This window comes from Miniopterus schreibersii (genome assembly GCF_964146895.1).
Source record: "Miniopterus schreibersii genome assembly, chromosome: X".
NCBI classification, from domain to species: Eukaryota; Metazoa; Chordata; class Mammalia; order Chiroptera; family Miniopteridae; genus Miniopterus; species Miniopterus schreibersii.
The window spans coordinates 25,705,120-25,726,364 of record NC_138104.1 but is presented as its reverse complement, the minus strand read 5'-3'; the positions used below and the strand labels follow the sequence as shown (position 1 = coordinate 25,726,364).

Genomic DNA, 21,245 nt, shown 5'->3' with positions numbered 1-21,245 from the left:
TCACTGGACTGTGTTATGAGGCTTACTCCCTGCTGGGCTGTAAGGCCACTAGCCAGGAACACCTAATGGGCATAAAAGAACACCCTCCTCTCCTTACTCCCAAAGCTGAAATGTTCCGAATTCCTCCTTGGGTCAAACTGCTCTCCCCCAAAGCCTCTCCTGGGCTCAAAGAGGTCACCACACAAAAGCCCAGCTGGAGTTTTTGACAGGAAAAACACAAAACTCACCAAACTTTTTTTAAGTACCTCAATCTTCTACAGCCTCCAGGGGTTTAATTCTGATCTGAAATAAGTCTCTGGCCCAAGGCTGAGATTTGCAGATGGATTTTGCAAAGCTGCTGCTAACAATTAGAAATCCTTTATCACCTCAGCCTGGGGCCCCTTGCACCTTGCTCCTCTCCCTCAGGATCCCTTCAGGATTCTCTCCAGGGCCGTACGTCTCCTCCCAGGCTCTGCAAAACAACTGCTTCGTAAGTGTCTCAATTCTGATTTATTTCCTGTCTTTTAAGCTCACTTAGGTGGTCTCTTGCTTCTTAGTTGCTGCCAATTTGGCTCATAGTGATATCAGGCTGGGCCACCTTGGGTTTCTGAGGGAAGAGTGCAGGAGGGAAAATTCCATTGTACAGGAGTTGGTAGTGTTTGTTTCCTCAAGGCTACCACAAAGTTAGCAGTCTTTGAACCTACAGGGCTAGAGGAAGCACTCTGCAAATCAATAATTTCTGAATGCAGCTTTTGAAGGCAAAAGGACTGAGATAAGACGATGGGGGGAAAGGAGCTACTGTTTGCATCTTCGTCTAACTTGAGGGGTGACTAAGGAGGATTGGAAAGGGTACTCCCTTACAGCCAGGACCAATGCCTTCCTCAGCATGAAAGTTCAGGGAGTCAGCAGAAGGTAGAATTTGAGCGAAGTCATAAAGTCTCCCCTCCAAGCCCTTAAATAACTCTCCCCCACTGGTCTGCAAGTCTGTCATTAGAAATTCCTTTTTTGAAGGAAATCTTGCCATTTGGGACAGTATGGATGGACCTTGAAGCATTATACCAAGTGAAATAAGCCAGACAGAGATAAACACTGTATGATCTCACTTATATGTGAAATCTAAGAAAAAATAATAATCTGAGCTCATAGATACAGAGAATGGATGGGTGGTTGCCAGAGGCAGGGGTGGGTGGGAGTGTGTGTGTGATACAGGTGAAGGCGGTCAAAAGGTACAAACTTCCAGTTATAAGATAAATAAGTCCTGGGGATGTAATGTACAGCAATGGTGATTATAGTTGACAATACTGTATTGTATATTTGAAAGTTGCCAAGATAGTGGATCTTAAAAGTTCTCATCAGAAGAAAAAAGAAAAAAATATAACCATGTGGTGATGGATGCTAACTAAACTTACTGTGGTGATCGTTTTGCAATGTATACATATATTATATCATTATATTGTACGCTTAAAACTAATACAATGTTATATGTCAATTATATCTCAATAAAAACAAAAGAAATCCCTTCTTTGGATGGGGACATTATTCTCTTCAAGTATTCTCTTTGAAAACAGTTTCAACCAAAACATTAACAGCATTTTAGCTGTGGACATTTTAGGTGATGTCTGTTGTCTAAATTCTGCTTTCTGCATTTTCTACCTTTGTAAAATGAGAGTGCTTTACTTTAATGATCAGGACAAAGATAAACTTAATTTTAAAGTGTTTAGAAAATCTCTCAATCCACTTGTAGTTCCCTGAACTGTCATCAACCAATTGATACAGAAGGAAAGATGTACTGGTCCAAGGACAAACATTCCAGAAAGTAGGGCTTCAAAGGAATGGCTTTGCCACTTACTAGAGCCCTTGGCAGCTGGGGGTGAGGCACAGAGAGGAGAGCAAGTGTCTCAGATTCCTGTGAGGGGCTGTGAGATCAAGGGATGGAGAAATGAGGCTGATGGGAAGAAGAGGGTTGTGGTGGCCTCCATCACCCCCAAAATGCCACATGAGGTCCTTCCTTGAGTGTGAGAACCTTACCTGTCCTGTCCCACTCAGTCTTTTGAGGGTGCTCCCAAAGAAGGGGTATCAGTCACAAAACTCTTGAGCAAGATATGCGGGGACTAGTGGAGCAAGTATCCAGGAAAGAAGTGGTTAATTCAGAAACTGCTGTCAGTCTTGATACCCCTAATCCTCTCCTGCACTTCCAGTCCTTCCCTTAAGGAAGATTAAGGTAAGGATCCTAAATGAAGCCTTCTTGTCCAGCCCTTGGGCCATGGAGTGTGTTGGTCCCATGCCCAGAAAACAAATTCAGCTGGCAAGGCCTAGAATTCTCTGGTATTCCAGAGTAACCAGGGCTTGACTTCTAGGAGGATCCCTCATAGAGAGGAGTTTCTTTTAGAGCTGCCTGCTTCTAATAACAGCCGTTTAGTCTTCTATATTTGTCAAAGTAGCTTCCTGTCCCTATTACCTTACTTGAGACTCAAAATCTTAGACACCAGAAAATTAGGGCCTGAAGAAGTTAGGGAACTTCCTGAACAGGTTCCAGGGAGAACCAAGACACAAACATTTTGGTGTGACTTTGACACTACCCTTTAGGTCACCAATATGCTTAGAATACAGTTAACTATTTGTTGAAGACCTACACTGAGAGGCAGGTGTCATTCCCATTTTACACATGAGGAAACTAAAGTGTAAAGAATTGAAGTGACTCTCCCAAGGCTACACAGCTAGAGAGTGCAGAGGCAAAACAAAATCCATGTCTGACTCCAAACCCCAGTTTCTTTTTTTTATAATGTTTTTAATATGTTTTCAGAGAGGGGAAGGGAGAGGGAGAGAGAGATAGAAACATCATTGAGAGAGAAACATGGATCAGCTGCCTCCTGCACACGCCCTACTGGGGACTGAGCCTGAAACCCAGGCATGTGACCAGGAATTGAAACAGCAACCTCCTGGTGCATGGGACAATGCTCAACCAACTGAGCCATACTGGCCTGACCAAAGCCCAGTTTCTTTTCCTGCCACACCATACTGCCTATCTTGAAAATGCTTAGTCTCAACTTCTTTCTTTTGATAAGAAAATACTAAAGCCAGGTCGTACTAATAAGAATTTCCAAGGTCTTTTGATTCTCAGGCCAAGACTCTTTCTCTAAACCCTCTACTGCTCATCACAAAAAACAAAACCAGAATCTGGCCCGGACCACCACCCAACCACTTGCTATTTTGTCCACCCTTGACTTCCTGACCATGGCTGAAAGCTGACCCATATTGGACCATTTCTCCCATTTGCATAAGCTTCAACAACTTGTCCTTCCTCCTGCCAAGCTTTGCTAAGTCAGACTCTAGAGATTTCAAACCTCAGCGACGGCATTTTTGACTCTCCCTCCCCTTCCCCCGCCCACACCAAACTACTTTCCTACTTACTCCTACTGAGTCAAGACTGAGTCTGGGGAGAGGATATCTTTTTGGGGACACTGTTGAATTCCATGGGAAACTCAAGTTGGGCTCTTCTGCCACCATCCCAGAAAGGCTAAAGCAGAAACTGGGAGGCAGGAGGTCTTTTCCCCCTCAAATTCAAGGTAGTTCACCAATGTTCAGTGAAAGCCCAGATATAGATAGAAAGTAAAAAGGAAAAGTATTTAACCCAGCCTGGGTAGAAAGAGGGGTCCAAGGAAGGTTTCAAGGAGAGGATAAGTTCTGAAGGATGGCTAGCAATTAGTCAGGCAAATGGTGGATAGTAGAATAGTATGCTTAAGGGCTTGGAAACAGAGGAAATTCAGAGAAGTACATGAGTTCAGGTATGTCTGGAGCACGCACATGTCTGTGTGTGTGTGTGTGTGTGTGTGTGTGGTTTCAAGGTAGGGTGGCACTTATGATTTCATTTCCATTTTAGAAAGATCCTTGACTATGGGATGAATAATTGATTACAAGAGCAGGGCAGAAGTGGAACTAAAAAAAACAATTTGAGGTGTCTATGAGATTTCCAAGTGGACAAAAGATAATAGTTGCATCATTTCAACTGAAGTTTAGACTATGGAGATGGGGGAAAGTGGATTTATTCAGGATATATTTTGACAGTAGATCTGATAGACTTCATAAATGTCTATATGTCAAAAAGAGGTGAGGGAGGAATCAAGGATGACTGGCTTGAGTTATTGAATGGGTGATGGTCCCATTGAAATAAATAACATTATGTAAAGGTTTGACGTAGAGAGAGAAGAGGACAGCTGATTTCAGCTTTGCAAATGCTGAGTTTAAGATGACATTAAAACATTCAGATGGGGTCATTCCAAATGCAGATCAATATATAAATCTTGAGTTCGGGAGAGAGATCTGCCCTAGAGGTCTAGACTTAGGAGTCATTACCAAAGGGACAGAGTGGATGATATCACTCACAGAGAATGTGGGAAGGGGATGGGTGGAGGTGGAAGAGGGCATAGAGGGGATACATGGTGATGGAAAAAATAAAAACAAAAAAAAGTAAGTTCAGAAAGTCAATCCATTAACAATTCCCCTTTCAAAAGGAGGCCCAATAAAAACATGGACTATTGTGAATAAAAAAAAAAAAGTCTAGAAGTCTATATAAAACCCTCAGTGGAATAGTCAGATTTATAGAGGGGCAGAAGAAGAACTTATAAAGGAGACCTAGGAGAATAATTTTGAGGGGCAGGGAAAACTGGGAGTGGTGTTATACAAAACAAGGGAGAAGACAGTTTTATGAAGGCGAGGGACAAGGTGAGATGACAGAAATATGACCATTAAATTTTGAGACAAGGAAATAATTGCTAATCTTAGTGAGAATATTTTCAGTGGAGGGCTAATGGCAGAAGCAAGACTGCAGAAGGTTGAGCAGTGAGTGGGAAAGGAAAGAAGTAGAGACATCAATATTAAATGGCATGTTTAAGAATCTTGGCTGCAAAGAGAATGCTGTGGATAGGCTAATAGCTGGAAAGAGTAGAAGGAGGGTGGCTCAAATAAAAAAAAAATTAAAAAAAAAAAAGGAGTGATAAGTATTTGAAGTAGTCACCTGGAGATGTTCACCAGGGAAATGGAGAAAAACTTCGAAGCAGCACTGAAGGTCCAGTGGGATGCACAGTCATGATCAGGAATTGTGCCCCATTTAGCAATAAGAAGGCCAATGCCTGGAAAAGACTTGCACAGGGTCATGGCTGGAAAGTGACAGCTGAGATTCAAACTAGATTTACCTCCCCACCTCCTATCAAATGTTTATTGGTCCCTGCTTTGCATCAACATTGGAATTGTCATGACCATCATGGATGAATACTATTAACTATCAACCATGTGCCCAATGCAGTAGAGGCACAACAGAAGTTTAATATATGGTTTCCTCCCTCAAATTGTTTAGAGATTGGTTGAAGAGACAAGGTATTCAACAAATGTATATACATATAAAATGGTAAAGAAAATGTAGGGAGCAAAATATCAGACCTCTCACATAGCAGTATCTTCACAGATACATTGCCTAGGGTAAGAGGAACAAAGGGAAAAGATATGCAAATGGAACTACATCAAAATAAAAAGCTTCTGCACAGTGAAGGAAACCAGCATCAAAATAAAAAGGGAGCCCACTGTATGGGAGAACATATTTACCAATGATACATCTGATAAGGGGTTACTATACAAAATATATAAAGTATGTCTACAACTCAAGAAAAGGAAGACATACAATCCAATTAAAAAATGGAGCCCTACCTGGTTTGGCTCAGTGGTTAGAGTATCAGCCCACGGGCTGAAGGGCCCTGGGTTCGATTCCAGCCAAGGGCCCCTTCCGGGGTGTGTGTGGGAGGCAGCCAATCGGTGTCTCTCACATCGCTGTTTCTCTCTTTCTCTCTCTCCCTCTCTCTCTCCCCATCCCTTCCACTCTCTCTGAAAATTAATGGAAAAAATATCCTTGGGTGAGGATTAAAAAAAGGAGGGGGGCAGATACGCACGGAGAGGTTCAAATCTGGGTCAGGGCACATGCCCAGGTTGTGGGCTTGACCCCCAGTAGGGGGCCTGCAGGAGGCAGCGGATCGATGTGCTCTTATATCGATGTTTCTTCTCCCTTCCTCTATCTCTAAAAGCCAATACATATTCTTTAAAAAAAATGGCAGAAGACCTGAATAGACACTTTTCCAAAAGAGGACATACAAATGGCCAAGAGACATATGAAAAAATGCTCAGCGTCACTAATCATCAGAGAGATGCAAATTAAAATGACAATGAAGTACCTGCTAGAATGGCTATCACCAATAAATCAACAAATGACAAGTGTTGGCAAGGATGTGGAGAAAAGGGAACCCTAGTACACTGCTGGTGGGAATGCAGACTGCTGTAGCCACTATGGAAAACAGTGTGGAGGTTCCTCAAAAAATTAAAAATAGATGCCCGACCGAGCATGGCTCAGCGGTTGAGCGTCAACCTAGGATCCAGGAGATTGCGGTTCGATTCCTGGTCAGGGCACATGCCCGGGTTGCGGGTTCGATCCCCAGTGGGGGGCCTGCAAGAGGCAGCTGATCAATGACTCTCATCATTATTTCTCTCTCTCTCTCTCCATCTCCCTTCCTCTCTCTGAAATCAATAAAGATATATTTTTTAAAAAAATTAAAAATAGAACTGTTGTTTGACCCAGTGATCCCCCTTCTAGGAACAGATCCTAAGAAGCCTGAAACACCAATCAAAAAGAATATATGCACCCCTATGTTCATAGCAGCACAATTTACAATAGCTAAGATCTGGAAACAGCCCAAGTGCCCATCAGTAGATGAGTGGGTAAAAGAGCTGTGGGACATTCACACCATGGAATACTATGTAGCTATAAAAAATAAGGATCTCTTATCCTTTGGGACAGCATGGAGGGACCTGGAGAGTATTATGCTAAGTGAAATAAGCCAGTCAGAGAAAGACAAGTACCACATGATCTCACTCCTATGTGGAATCTAATGAACACAATAGACCCAGAGACATTGAAACATGCAACAGATGGACATATTTCAGAGGGAGGGGTGGAGGGGAAGAGTTTAACCAAAGAACTTATATGCATGTATGCATAACCCATGGACACAGGCAATAGTGCAGTGAAGGCTGGGGAGGGGGCAAGAGGGGGTCATTGGGGGGAAAAGGAGGACATCTGTAAACTTTCAAAGGTAAAGATAAATTTTAAAAATACACAAAAATAAAAAAATAAGTGGTGAGTCCGGCTGGTGTGGCTCAGTGTTTGAGTGTCAACCTATGAACCAGGAGGTGAGGGTTCGATTTCTGGTCAGGGCACACTCCTGGGGTTGTGGGCTCGATCTCCAGTAGGGGGCATGCAGGAGGCAGTGGATCAATGAATCTCATCATTGATGTTGCTATCTCTCTCTCCCTCTCCTTTCTTCTCTCTGAAATAAAAAAACCCAAAAACATAAAATGGTGAAACTTTGTTTTTCTCTGTCTCTCTTTTTCTCTGTATCTCTCTCTTTGTCTGTCTGTCACCACTCTGGGTGTTCAAATGCACTGAGTAAGGCACTTGAGATACAGAGATGAATAAGATACAGTCTTTGGCTTCAAATAGTTCACAGACTAGTGGGGAAGAATAAGGATTTCAACAGGAAATTTAAAGTTTCCTCATCTGTACAATAGGGATTTGGGTACCATAAAGCATTATTGTGATATTAAATGAGTTAACATTTTTGAAGTGCTTATAATGGTCACACAGGAAACACTACATAAGTGTTACTATTATTATTATTACTGTAATGGAGGTAAACACAAGATATTGTTAAGAACGTAGATGAGGGACACATGATCCTGGCTAAAGTGAGAGATTCTTGAGTTCTGTCCTAAAGCATGAGAAGGTGCTAAACACAGGGAGAATAATGCAAGGCATTCTGCATAGAAGGAAAGCCTGTGTTCAGGTTTGTAAGCAAAAGACAACATGATCTGATTGAGGAACTGAAAGTTCAGCCAGACCATAGAGTGTGTGGAGGGGAATGGCAAGAGATGAAGCTTGCGAGGTCATAGAATACAAACAAGTTTGGACTTTATTCTTTAGCTGGTGGGGAGCCACTGGAATGTTTTATGTAGAGCAGTGACTTGATCAGATTGTGTTGAAAGATCACCTTAGCAACAGCGTGCAGAATGAATTGGAGGAGGGAAGATTGGAAGTAAGACCAGTTAGGAAGTCATTACTATAGTCCAGGGGAGAGAGAGTGAAGAAGCCCTGAGCTAGGGAAGTAGCAGTGGGGATGGAGAGATGGGTACCATGAGTTTGAGTTATAGTCAAGAGGTAGAATTGGTGAGACAGTGACCATAGAGAGTGAGGGATAAGTGCGAGAGAGATGTAAAGAATAGCTAAGATCTGGAAACAGCACAAGTGCCCATCAGTAGAAGAGTGGATAAAAAAGCTGTGGGACATTTACACCATGGAATACTACGCAGCTGTAAAGGAGAATAATCTTGTACCCTTTGGGACAGTATGGATGGAGCTGGAGAAAGTTACGCTAAGTGAAATAAGCCAGGCAGCAAAAGACAAACATCACATGATCTCGCTTATACATGGAATCTAAAGAACTTAATAAACTGTTGAACAAATAGATTCAATGACATGGAAGCATAGATGAGACTGACAAATGTCAGAGAGATGGAGGAGGGCGGGTGGGTGGAGGGGGAGAGAGTAACCAAAGAATTTATATGCATATATGCACAACCCAAGGACACGGACAATAGTGGGGAGAGGGACTGGGGAGAGGGATGGGACGGGGTGGAAAGGGTCATTGGGGAGAAAAAGGGACATCTGTAATATTTTAAACAAAAATAAAATAAAAATAAAAAAGAATTACTCCCAGGATTTTGGTCTGGCACAAGAGGATGGATAGAGATATCATTCAGTGTCCATTAGGGAACCCAGGGAAGAACTGTTTGGGGGAGGAGTGTGGTGGGAAAAGTGACAATTTCTCTTTTAAACACATTGAATTTTAGCTGCCTATGAGATTTTCAAGTAGACATTTTAAATGGGTAATTGTTTTGGCAATCTTGAGGCTCCAGAGGAAGGTTTGTCCTGGAAATACAGATTTTGGAATGCCAGTGCATGGGTGTGAGATTAAATCATGAGGGTGCATAAGTGTGTTCAGGTACAGAGTGTTGATTGAGAAAAAGGATGGCCTTCTAAAGAAAACTCACATTTAAGAGATGGGTAGGGTAAGAGAAATTTTGAGGAAGGCTAAAATGGAATAGCCAGATTACGGTGGGTTGGAAAGTTAGTGAGCTGGAGGATCTTGTAGAGGATGGGAAGAAGGATGTGTCCTTGACCCTTAGTGTCTTGAACCTTGGCAAGATTAGGGTCTCCTTCAACACTGCAAAATCCTGGACAGCTCTGAGATTCCAAAGGATTGGCTTAGATGTTTTCCCTTACAAAGCCCTCTATTCAACTTCCCTTTCCTCTGTTCATCTTAACAGAGAGCCCAGGGAATTTCAGGGCTCCATCCGGGCCCTGAAATAACCTTTGCTCCAGAGTCCCCCCACATTATCTGAGAGGTCTGGGGCTGATGTGGCCATCTATTAGGAGAGCAGATGGAAAATGTCTGGGTGTATTACATATGCAGAAGGCTTTAGGCTAGCCTGTGGAGGGGAATTTGGGCAGGTCCTGGAGGACCTGAACTCTCAGAGTATAGATGGAAGACTTTGTTTCCTGCCCCAACCTGCTCTGGAGTAGATTTTCACCATGGGCAGGAAGACCCAGAGCTAAACCACTGCTTTCTAGGCCCTTGAAGATTCAAGAGGCCTCTAATAACTTGGAGACCATGGCTATATCTTAGTACCTGTTACTCCTGCCCAGTCTCCTGGAGTTTGGCCTCAGTCTGCATTTGAGGGGCTTTGTGTCACTGTTGCTGGGTACTGTGTTAAACAGAAGGCCTTGGAGATGGAATCATGCCAACCAACAGCTTAACGTGAAGTTAACACGGCTACCACAACTGCCATTGACATCGCCACCTTCTCTTAAAGCAGCTACCTGTCTGGCCCCTAATTTTGTCTGGCTGCCAACTTAAGGCATGTGCCTACGCAGGAGATGATGACATTTTGGCTCCACTTTCAAAGTTTTTTTTTTCCTTTCTCATGTGTTATTTCTAAAGATAACAAAGGTCAAAAGGCACCAGCATTTTCTGGTTTCTCATAAGCTTCTGGTCAATATTTAATCTGGTTTATGGATTTTTTTTAGGTCTTCTAGATGCCTTCTTGAACCTGCTTGTGGCCACCCACAGACACTTGTAAGGAGGAGAGAAGTCAGCATAGCAGAGACACTCTGAAATGAGGAAATAGAGGCTGGGATCCAAGGATCAAGAGCTGCAGCCAGAACACAAGAAAGCAAGCCTTGAAGACACTTCTACTGAGAGGTCTGCCATGGCCTCTCTTGGCGTCCAACTTATAGGCTATATCCTGGGCCTTCTGGGACTGTTGGGCACATTGGTGGCCATGCTGCTCCCCAGCTGGCGAACAAGTTCTTATGTTGGTGCTAGCATTGTGACAGCAGTCGGCTTCTCCAAGGGCCTCTGGATGGAGTGTGCCACACACAGCACAGGCATCACCCAATGTGACATCTACAGCACCCTTCTAGGCCTGCCTCCCGACATCCAGGCTGCCCAGGCTATGATGGTGACGTCCAGTGCAATCTCCTCGTTGGCCTGCATTATCTCTGTGGTGGGCATGAGATGCACAGTCTTCTGCCAGGATTCCCGAGCCAAGGACAGAGTGGCGATAGTGGGCGGAGTCTTCTTCATCCTTGGAGGCCTCCTGAGCTTCATCCCTGTTGCCTGGAATCTTCATGGGATCTTGCGGGACTTCTACTCCCCACTGGTGCCTGACAGCATGAAATTTGAAATCGGAGAGGCTCTTTACTTGGGCATTATTTCCTCCCTGTTCTCTCTGGTAGCTGGAGTCATCCTCTGTTTTTCCTGCTTACGCCAGGGAAATCACTCCAACTACTATGATGCCTACCAGGCCCAGCCCCTCGCCACTAGGAGTTCTCCAAGACCTGGTCAACCACCCAAAGTCAAGAATGAGTTTAACTCCTACAGCCTGACAGGGTATGTGTGAAGAACCAGGGTCCACAGCTAGGGGTGGTGGTGGCTGGGTCTGTAAAAACCAGTGGACAGCCCCCCCCCCCCCCGGGCCATAGGTGAGGGACATTGCTACTGGATCATGTCAGAAGATGCTGCTGAGGATAGACTGACTTTGGCCATGGGACCAAGAGAAGGCAAAAATGGGTGCTGGTGTGACAGTATGCAAGTTGAACTGTCAATATGCTTACCAAGCCAGCCTTTCTGTTTCCTTCACCTTGGTTCCCAACCTCACACCCTGAGTCCCTCAACCCCCAACTCCAAACACACCCTCTACTCTAGACCAGATTCCACAGGCTTCAATCTGCCCGTTGGTTTACCTGACAATCCATCCATAAACCCACTAATCCATCCCACGGACTGATCCTTTCTGTGATCAAAGACCCTCTCTCTGGCTGAGGTTGGCTCTCAGCTCATTGCCGGGGGTTGGGGGAAGGAGGAGTGGTGGCTTTTATGAATATGGCTCAAATCCTGCTTCTCAAGCTTCCCTCCAAATAAACTGATTGGCCACTAATGGGCCCTGGAGTGTCCATCCCACTCTTGTTATGATTCCACAGTGTTCAGACTGATTTGTGCATGAACAGAAATAGAGCCATCACACTGTACAGAGGGAACAGAGAGCAACTGGATGCAGGATGACAGGGAAGGAAGGTAGCTGAGGATCCAAAAAGACCGGAACCACTACCCAGAGAAATTCTCAGAATTTGCTCACACTTGTGGGTTAAGGATATAGTCCACAGCTAGAGGAAAGGACAAGGAAAGAAGATATGATGGAAAGCTCCACTCCAGGTAGCAGCAGACTCTTACTCCACTGAGGAACTGCCTCAGAACTTGCATCCCCAACTTTCACTGAAGTTCCTGCTTCCCTCTGAGGCACCTGACCTGGCCTCCTGCTAAACAAGGCTAAGGGCCCTACACAATAGTTTCCTTAGGAATGGGAAACTAGTTTTTCTAGAGATGGCCCTTGGCTGGGAGATGAGAGTGTGGGAGTTGTCGGGGACTTCGAAAGATATCACTCCTTGATGCTGGTGCCCAAGAAAGAATAAGAATTTTGGTATCTAAGAAGCTAGGTGGATATGTGTGGTGCTACAGTAGGTGTTTCTGTTGGGCCAGAGAGAGTCAGTCCCCCAAAGAGTCTTCAAGTCTAATAGAAAATCAGCTCAAAGGCTGAGAACAGGCTCCCAGGAGTCTACCCACAGAGCACACTACAGAGACTGAAAGACTACAGCACAAGGTGGGCCTCTTGTCACCCTTCATATTCCCCACTACCATCCTTCACCAGACATTCCAGAGTTGCTACAAGACATTCAAGGGCTTCAGCATGGAATAACCAAGGTGCTATGGCCCTGATCTGAGTGATAGCTGAGCTGCTGCCTGGAATTTCAGGTGAGGTGAGAAAGTAGAGAATGATTCCCAAGCAGACAGGTCCAGCTCCAAGACCTGAAAATGCTCCATTTCCCCTGGGGTAGGGGTGGAGGTGGGAATCATAAACAAACCAAGGGCATTTTTACTCACCAGCCTAAGTATGACCAACTTCTGAACTCCAGAACACCTCCCCAAACCTCAGTGCCAGCAAAAGGGGCCCACTCATTGTCTCTAGCATACCTTGCATGTTTTCCACTTCCTTGCCTATGTTTAAGCTGTTCTTCCAAACTGGAAAGTCCTATCCCTTTTCCCAAGTTTTCCTCATGCTTGAACAATTTGCTCAGCACCACCTCCTTTACTGAGCCTCCTCTGACCACTCCGTCCCTCTCCTACACCCCCCCAATGTACAAATTGCTTTTTGATGCTTATCATTCACAATTTTGATGCATAGTTATATTTTCATGTGTGTATATCTGACTTCACAAGTACATTGTAAAATTTGGAGGGTAGGGGCCATATCTTAGGCATCTATGTATCCTCCAGACTTACAGATAAAGAGTGCTTGTAAGAGTGCTTGGCAAATAGTAGATAATCAATAAACATGTGTTGATTGAATAACTGTTTTATTCTGTCAAAGTGGCCCATACAGGGCAGGTGTGATGGAGAGAATTGGGTTAAAGGGAGGGTAAGATGGAAAATGGCCTTTATTCCCACTGGGCGGATAGAAAATTCTAGACTTTTCTGAAGATACTACAAAAGTAAGACATTCCTCCTCTCCAGGAAAACTTTAATCTTTTCATCTTGCCCAGGGATCTTCCTTTTCACAATAATTGTTTCATTTTTATTTTCTAAATTTGCTATGTGTTTATTCCTTTCATTCTCTGAATCACCACTGTGAGGAAGGTTAAATAGATCGGATAATCTCCACTTGGCAGATGGGGAAACTAAGGCCCACATAAGAAAAGAGATTTCCCCAGGGTCACACAGATGGTGCTAGTTCCCTAGTTTCCTGACTCCCAAAATAGGATTCTGCAGATCCAACAACATTCACAGACAATAGGAAGAGCCTGACAGAGGTTCCCAAACTGCCCAAGGAAAACAGCTATGGTCAGCAAAGTAATATTGGAGACACATAGGCTTTCCTAGTCTCCTGTGAGGAGGATCTGGGAGAGCAGGACAAATTCACTGAGTATACCACCTGGAATTGCCCCTCCTGCCATGCTGGCCAGCCAGCCAGCCTGGGCATAGCTAACTGTCCCATCAGGGGAAATGCCAGGCTTACATTTGAATAAGTCACAATACCTCAGTTCCAATTACCCTAACTCTGGAGGTGTGAGATTTGGGGAGGCCAATGATTTGTCCCTATTTCAACCTCTTTTGGAAGTAACAAAGCCTAATTCATGAAGATATTAACTGTGGCAACATTGACCATAATGGGACCCTATAAGATTCAGCTTACCCAATCCCTGGACCTTGTAGGCCTCAGCACACAGAAGCCTGTTATAACAGGCACTACTATCATTGCACTCTTGAAGTGGGCCTTCTTTGGTGCAGAGGCTAGGACCCTAGCATTCCAAGCCCATTTAGAAGGAATGGAGGCAGGCAGGAATAAGGGTGGAGAGAGAGGGCTTGATGAACAGAAGTTTAATAAGTGGTAATGTCTCTGGTCTGGTACCAGGAACCCAAGTGCCCTTGACTGGGGCCACTGGAGGTTGGAAGATGGGGTTGTCTTGCTGACTCTGCTATGCTAAGTGGGTACCAATCTGGTATGGGCTCTGATGCCCCACCACCTGGCAAACAAAATACTTTCAGATCCACCAATTTCATTGCATGCTCTAAATACCCCAACAAAACAGATCTTTTGCAGGAAACAAAATGGAGGCCCAGAGAGGTAAGTTCCCTAAAATCACAGAGTGTCAGAGTCTGAACATAAGCTTGGAAACCCTTCCCATAGGGTCTGAGATTGTGCTCAGAAGGTATAAGAGCACCTGTTGCTCTTTAGACTCCTGCCTTTGCTCTTGGAATCTAAGGGCCTTTGAAGGAAACTGAGCACGATCTTCCCTTCATCTTAGGATAAGGCTGACCTGGGAAGTCCTTCTTCCTTTTTTTTTTTTTTTTAAATAAGAGTTTATTTGCTCTAAACTGATGACGTATGCTGGGGAATAAGATCTCAAGTGCTCTTCTTGCTTCCTTTTAATCTGGGAAGATTCTATGAAAGGAATTAGAAATTCATCCTCAACTAGAGAAATCAGGGAAGACCCAACAAAGAGCAATTCGTTGAGCAAGAAAAGCCTTTGACTGTTTTTTCCTTTGGCTTGTTGAGCAAGAAAAGCCTTGATCTAAATAATTTCCTAGAAATCTCCTTGAGTCTGGGTCCATGTTGAACAGCTTTCAGCTAACCCCATTGCTTTCCATCATAAAGTAATTTAGATTAGCCAAAGACCAAGGGGATAGTGAAGGCCATTGTGTTTATGCTTCAGCCTCATGGTGCTGACCCTTGCACAAGGAGAGCTGTTTCTGCCCTCCCTTATTACTCTGATAATAGGATGACTCATGTTTTCCCCCCTTTGGGGCCCTGGTGACCCACTGCTATGTGATCATTAATGGGGAGGTGGAGGCTAAAACTAGCTTCTTGGTGAGACCTTTACCCAGTTAAACAACCATTCAACCAACTCTCCAGCCAGCCAGCCCACACTAACTGCACTCTTAGTCTGTGTCAGGCAATGTGTGCTTTGAGGGCTATAAGGGTGAATAAGGGTAGTCTGTGGCTTATAGGAGCTGACAGCTCATCTGGGGAAGATAAGATATGCACACCAAAATGTGGTCTAAGGCACAATATAGTCTGCCTTGTGGGAAGGGGAAAGTGCCATAAATTGGGATGTCAGGGGCTAGTTTAAAAGGTATGTAAGTCCCCTCAAATCCCAATTCATATGAAATGAGGCTCTGGCACTACTTGAGCTTCTGGGGGAAGGATGATCAAAAGAAACTGTTTCTCTAGCTGAAGGACCATGGGAAATAGAAAAATAAGGTGGAGAGCAGTACTAAGGAGGAAACAGGGAGACACCACTCAGCTAACCCAGGACATCTTTGAATTTACCTCACAAGACCCTCAAATGGCTCTAATGGAGAGAGTGACCCTGATGCTCATCCTCTTCTCCCTCATTTCCTTCTCTTGGGCAGGTCTATGGAAATTGCTGGGGGCAGCAGAGATGATGACCATCCAAGTAACCTGAGACCTTTGGCTCTGGACCAGAGGAGAAACATAGGTGTGGGAAAAGGGGCACAGTTATAAAGGAAGGCAAATGAGGCCTTGCAGAGTCAACAGTTCCCTTCTACTAAGCCCAGGGCCATGGACAGGTGACTCTTTTGTGCCTTCAGCTGCCCACTCTGGGACATAGAGGCCCTAGGCTGGGAAGTGCCTGTGCTCCTCCTCAGCTGGCTGAAGCTTGCCCTTCACCCAACCTTGTCTCCCTGCCCAGGCAGCTCCTAGCTTTGATGAGAAATTCTGTTATCTTAATGGGGGGCAGGGGAGCCTCAAACAGGAAGTCCAGCAAATTACCTCTCTCTTTTGCCCAAAATATTAACAGGCTGTTATCAGGCACAGCAATACAGAAGCTGTAATCTGACCACCCCCCTCCACCTCACACAACCTACCACTTTCCTGGAAATTGAAGCTCAGGAATTCCTTCTTAACTTTTGCCTATAATTTCCTGCTCTGGGCCTAATTTCTCCACAAAACAAGTCTTAGGGCTTCACAAAGCAGAAAGTCCCCACACCAGGGCAAATCATCAGGTTCTACTTTCCTGTCACCCATGAATTCCCATGGCACCCTTACTACTTCACAAGTCACTTCCTTGGAGGGCTTTGAAGAACTTTCTATTTGCAAACATGGTCTTGTGGAAATAACATTGAGAAAATTCACATGTTTTCAAACAGATATTAGAAAGTATAACGGGATGTGAAATTAGATGCCAAATGAGTATAAGCACTGTGCCAGGCAACCCAGCATTTCAGTGGTAACTCCTTTCCTCCAATAGCACTTTCATAGTCTGTGATATTTGACAAAGTTCTGTTGGGTTGCTCAGGAGAAAAACCAGTCACACCAAAAGTACAGAGAGAAGATGCTCCTTGCAGCCTTTCACTTGAATTTATTTCTGGAATTACCAAATGGAATGCAAGAGGGTGGATCAGCATCCCCCACAAAGGATATCTGATGATACTGTGAAGACTTCACTCCCTTAGGATAAAGGCACTGAATGCCTCAGTTGAAAAGCAAGTATATTTTATGGAAAGAGAAATGCATTCAGCCAAAGATTAGCCATCAACACCAGAATTTGCACTAGTTTCTCAGTTTAGCCTTAAAAGAAGCCTGAATGAGAAGATGAGACCAATGAGTTTAAGATATAGAACAGTAATTCAGAGACAGTAGACACTGGAATAATTTGGGAGAGAGGGTAACATATGCACCCTTCAACTATATGATTCAACAGCTTCAGGAATGGAGACAAAGTAAAGCCCGGCCGGGAGTGGCTCAGTGGTTGAGCATCGACCTAGGATCCAGGTGATCGGGGTTCGATTCCTGGTCAGGGCACATGCCCGGGTTGCGGGGCTCCATCCCCAGTTGGGAGCGTGCAGGAGGCAGCCAATCAATGACTCTCTCATCATTGATGTTTCTATCTCTCTCTCTCCCTCTCCTTTCCTGTCTCTGAAATCAATAAAGATACATTAAAAAAAAAAAAAAAAAAAGGAATGGAGACAAAGTAAAAACTAAGAAATAGGCAGACAAGATGAGAAAGGTAGTTCCATCTCCCCCTTGGCAATTCCAGAGGCAGCTCATGTGGTTAATTTTACGCATCTGTGTGTAATAATAAACCAGTATGTTCTCAAGTGTCATTCCCCAAGAGACTTGCTCAACTCAGCACTCTTGGGGTGGGGGTGGTGGGGAAGGGTGGTGGTGCAAAGGAGCCAGTGAGAACACTAGAAGGCAGAGGCCAACAAGTCCAAGACCTCCTGGAGTGTAAGAATAGGGTCTTGATGGCTGTTTTGATATCAGGAAAGCTGCCAAGTGACAGCTCTGGGTGAAAAACCCAGTCAAGAGGAAATGAATTTCTATGTTGTTTGGAGGGATATTCGTTACATAAGTGAACAATTTCCTGATCATGAGGGCAGTTAAACATTGTGTGGGATTGTAGAACTTTCTTCCTTGGAAATTCTTATTAGTGTGAGCTGGCTTTAGCATTTTCTTATCAAAAGGAAGAAGTTGAGACTAATTTTCAAGATCGGCAGTATGGTGTGGCAGGAAAAGAAACTGGGTTTTGGCCAGGCCAGTATGGCTCAGTTGGTTGAGCATTGTCCCATGTACCAGGAAGGAGGTTGCTGGTTCGATTTCTGGTCAGGGCACATGCCCTGAGCTTCAGGCTCGATCCCCAGTAGAGGTGTGCATGTTTCTCTCTCAATGTTGTTTCTATCTCTCTCTCCCTCTCCCTTCCCCTCTCTGAAAACATATTAAAAACATTATAAAAAAAGAAACTGGGGTTTGGAGTCAGACAAGGATTTGGTTTCACCTCTGCACCCTCTAGCTGTGTGGCCTTGGGAGAGTCACTTCAATTCTTTACACTTTTTCTTTACGCTTTAGTTTCCTCATGTGTGAAATGAGAATGACACCTGCCTCTCAGTGTGGTCATGGCAGATAGTAGGTCCTCAACAAATAGTTAACTGTATTCTAAGCATATTGGTGACCTAAAAGGCAGTGTCAAAGTCACACCAAAATGTGTGTGTGTTTGGGGAATGGGGGGCAGGTGACAAAGTATATTTTATACCATAGATCTGAATCTACATTAGCAAGGGGATAGTCTTTCTCAGGCCAAAATTTCTCAATATTGTTCCCAAAAGTCTGAATACTTTGAAGACCTTGAATAGGCTTCTGTTCATCAGATTCCAGGGGAAAGCCGACTCCAGAAGCTGGAGAGAAAAGGGGTGGGCATGGCTCTTTGACCTTCATCCAGATCTATGAAAATCTGAGGTGAAAAAGAACCATGATCAATCAGGTCCCACTATAGTAAACCCTCAGTTTTACAGCCTTGATTTAATGGACTAAATTTCTGGTCCATATGTCATATGTGAAAATTAACACCCTGTTAATTTAAAAATGCTTTTAGCCAAGATTTGCTTATAATTAAGTTAACAAGTTATTTTTTGTTATTAATTCACTGTTATCTGGTGGTGGTTGTTATTAATCCTCACCTGAGGATATTTTTTCCATTGATTTTTAGAGAGTGGAAGGAGGGGGAGAGAGAGATCGAGATCAATGTGAGAGAGACACATCGATTGGTTGCTTCCCATACATGCCTCAACTGGGGCTGGGGATCGAACCTGCAACCCAGGTGCATGCCCTTGACTGGAAATTGAACCCACAACCCTTCTGTGCGTGGGCTGACACTCTAACCACTGACCCACAACGGCCAGGGCTAATTCACTGCTATTTTAAACAAATTTTAGTGAATAGGCCATATGTTGGAAAAAACACTGTAGTAATTTCGCCAACATAAATAAATATTACATATATACAACCATAGCCTATATATTTAAATCTAAGTCACTGCTCATAAACAATGTTCTGCAAATGATTAGCACGTGATCACACTGCATTGCACACGGTAATTGGTTCTCTTGTCGAGTGCACGATTTTATTCAGTAGTTTTAACGCTTGCCTGGCGATGTTCCTACCTGTGCTCAGCCATGCCCCAGCCCCAGCTGTGGGCATTTGTTTACTCTTGGTGACTGGTGAACGAACGTATTTACTAGATCTATTCAGTATAAATTTAAAATTACAGTAATATATATATAGAAAACTTTTCTGTGAAATTAAACTTTTCTTAATTTTAATTACACAAACATGTCTATATAAGTAAAAACAGGTCAACTAATTTGTCAATTTTTTAACATACACATTTGGAAAACCTACTTTATTATATAATGGACTTTCGGCTTTACTGGACATGCCCTTACCCGAATTAGTCCATTATATCGAGGTTTTACTGTATTAGAGAAAAGCTTAGTCAAGGAAACTGCAAACTGGGGTTAGTTTCCCAAACTCTGGGACAACTGGAGAGTTTTCAACAGCCACTTCCTAATTCATAGTCTACACAGCACCCTTGGTGAGCAGATTTAGCATAGCCACCCTCTTGCTGGCATTCCCAAGTTCTTGGTCTGTTCTGTTCCTTTTGCTCCAAATTAAATTATTCACTATTCCTTATACCTCCTCCAACTAGTCTTGTGACTTTCCTTATATTATTGCCTACACTTGGAAAACTCTCCCCACATACCTTTACCTTTCCAGTCCTTACAAGTTTCCATAGCCCAACTGGAAGATCAGGCCTTTTGGAAACACTGACCCTCTGCCTAAAGTCATTTTGCCTGCCCCTGAGGACTCAATGGGCAGATGAATGTATTTTGGCACACAGAAGGCACCCAAAACATCTGAACTGTTCTTATATAAAAAGTGGGTTGGGGATTTCTGGTGATTCACATAAAAACTTTGGGCTTGGGGATGGAGGCAAGTAACAAAACACATTTCTTCTGCAGATTTTATTTTCCATCAGAATGTGAATGCTACTTATGTTTAATTAATGACTAAAAGATTAATATACCCCAAACTATTTAAGTCAGTTCAAATTATCTAATTTATTAACTAATCATGTGCTCTTTTTTTATTTATTGATTTGAGAGAGATGAATGAGAGAGAGAGAGAAACATCGATTTGTTGTTCCACTTATTTATGCATTCATTGGTTGCTTCTTGTATGTGCCCTGACTGGGAATCAAACCCACAACCTTGGCTATCAGGATGATGCTCTAACCAACTAAGCTACCAGGCAGGGCATGCCCTAACTTTTGATTAAGAAAGTATGGTTCCTGAATGTCCTCTCTGCCTAAGATAAGTCCTGAATTAGGAATGTCCTTGTCACCAAGCATAGTTATTCTTTTGGGGAAATTACTATTGACTTAACCTGAGCTTACCCCCTGAAGCTTTCCTGAGCATACCTCCATACTTCACTCTTAACAGTGTACTAAAGAAAGAGGTTTTAATTCATAGCACAGAACTCTGAAACACATTCTATCTGGACATGGCCCTTGGAAACAGAGCCAGACAAGTCTCTGCCTCCAATGATTACCCCAATTATTTGCAATCACTGGACATAGGCAAGCAAATCTTCCTGTCCCCTGGGTCCACAAAGTCTCTGACCTAGTCTTCTGCTAGGTGCCAATTTGTTCATCCAACAAGCTTGTATTGCCTTCCTCACATGTGCCAGGAACTTACTTCCGTGAAGCTTGTTCTGTCCTTTGCTTATGGATAGTTCCTTTTCTTTTGAAACAAACTGTTGCTGCTCTTGGAAAAAGTGCGCAAAAGACTCCCCAGAATTTTTTTTCCCTCTTTTTACTTCTTACTCTCAAGATCTGGTCTCAATAGACTTCTCCTGATTATATTCTGTAATTATCAGTATTTCAAAATTGCATGCTAAGGAGCTTCCTTTTGATAATATTCAGAATGCCTGTGAGAACATCCATATTCCCTTTCTCCTTTGGTAGCCTTTCTAATTATTCAAATTGAAGATCAGCTAAAGAGAAACACTAGGCCACTCCAGCTCACACTGACTGTCCCCCATAACTTGTACCATTTATTGTCTCAGTCTTTCATTTTCAGAGTTTAATGTCCAGGATTGCAATCTACCTCACTGATACTGTATGTATCCAACCTCTTCGGTGAATGAGGCACTATTTAAGGCTCTTGAGAGAGAGGGAGATATGGACAAAAAACAGT

At 43.6% G+C, this 21,245-nt stretch overlaps 1 protein-coding gene across 2 annotated transcripts; it reads left to right on the top strand.

The window, feature by feature from the left end:
- Positions 1-315: 315 nt before the first annotated feature.
- CLDN2 (claudin 2) lies at positions 316-17,152 on the top strand. 2 transcript variants are annotated; one of them, XM_081125014.1, is made up of 2 exons: positions 316-469; positions 10,163-13,038. In XM_081125014.1, exon 2 carries the CDS (start codon positions 10,345-10,347, stop codon positions 11,035-11,037), a length of 693 nt encoding a protein of 230 aa, XP_080981140.1. In that variant the 5' UTR covers positions 316-469; positions 10,163-10,344; the 3' UTR covers positions 11,038-13,038. The 2 variants fall into 2 exon arrangements, with proteins under 2 accessions (XP_080981140.1, XP_080981139.1); XM_081125013.1 differs by lacking the exon at positions 316-469 and adding an exon at positions 15,606-17,152 and having other exon boundaries at positions 10,202-11,027.
- Positions 17,153-21,245: the final 4,093 nt, after the last annotated feature.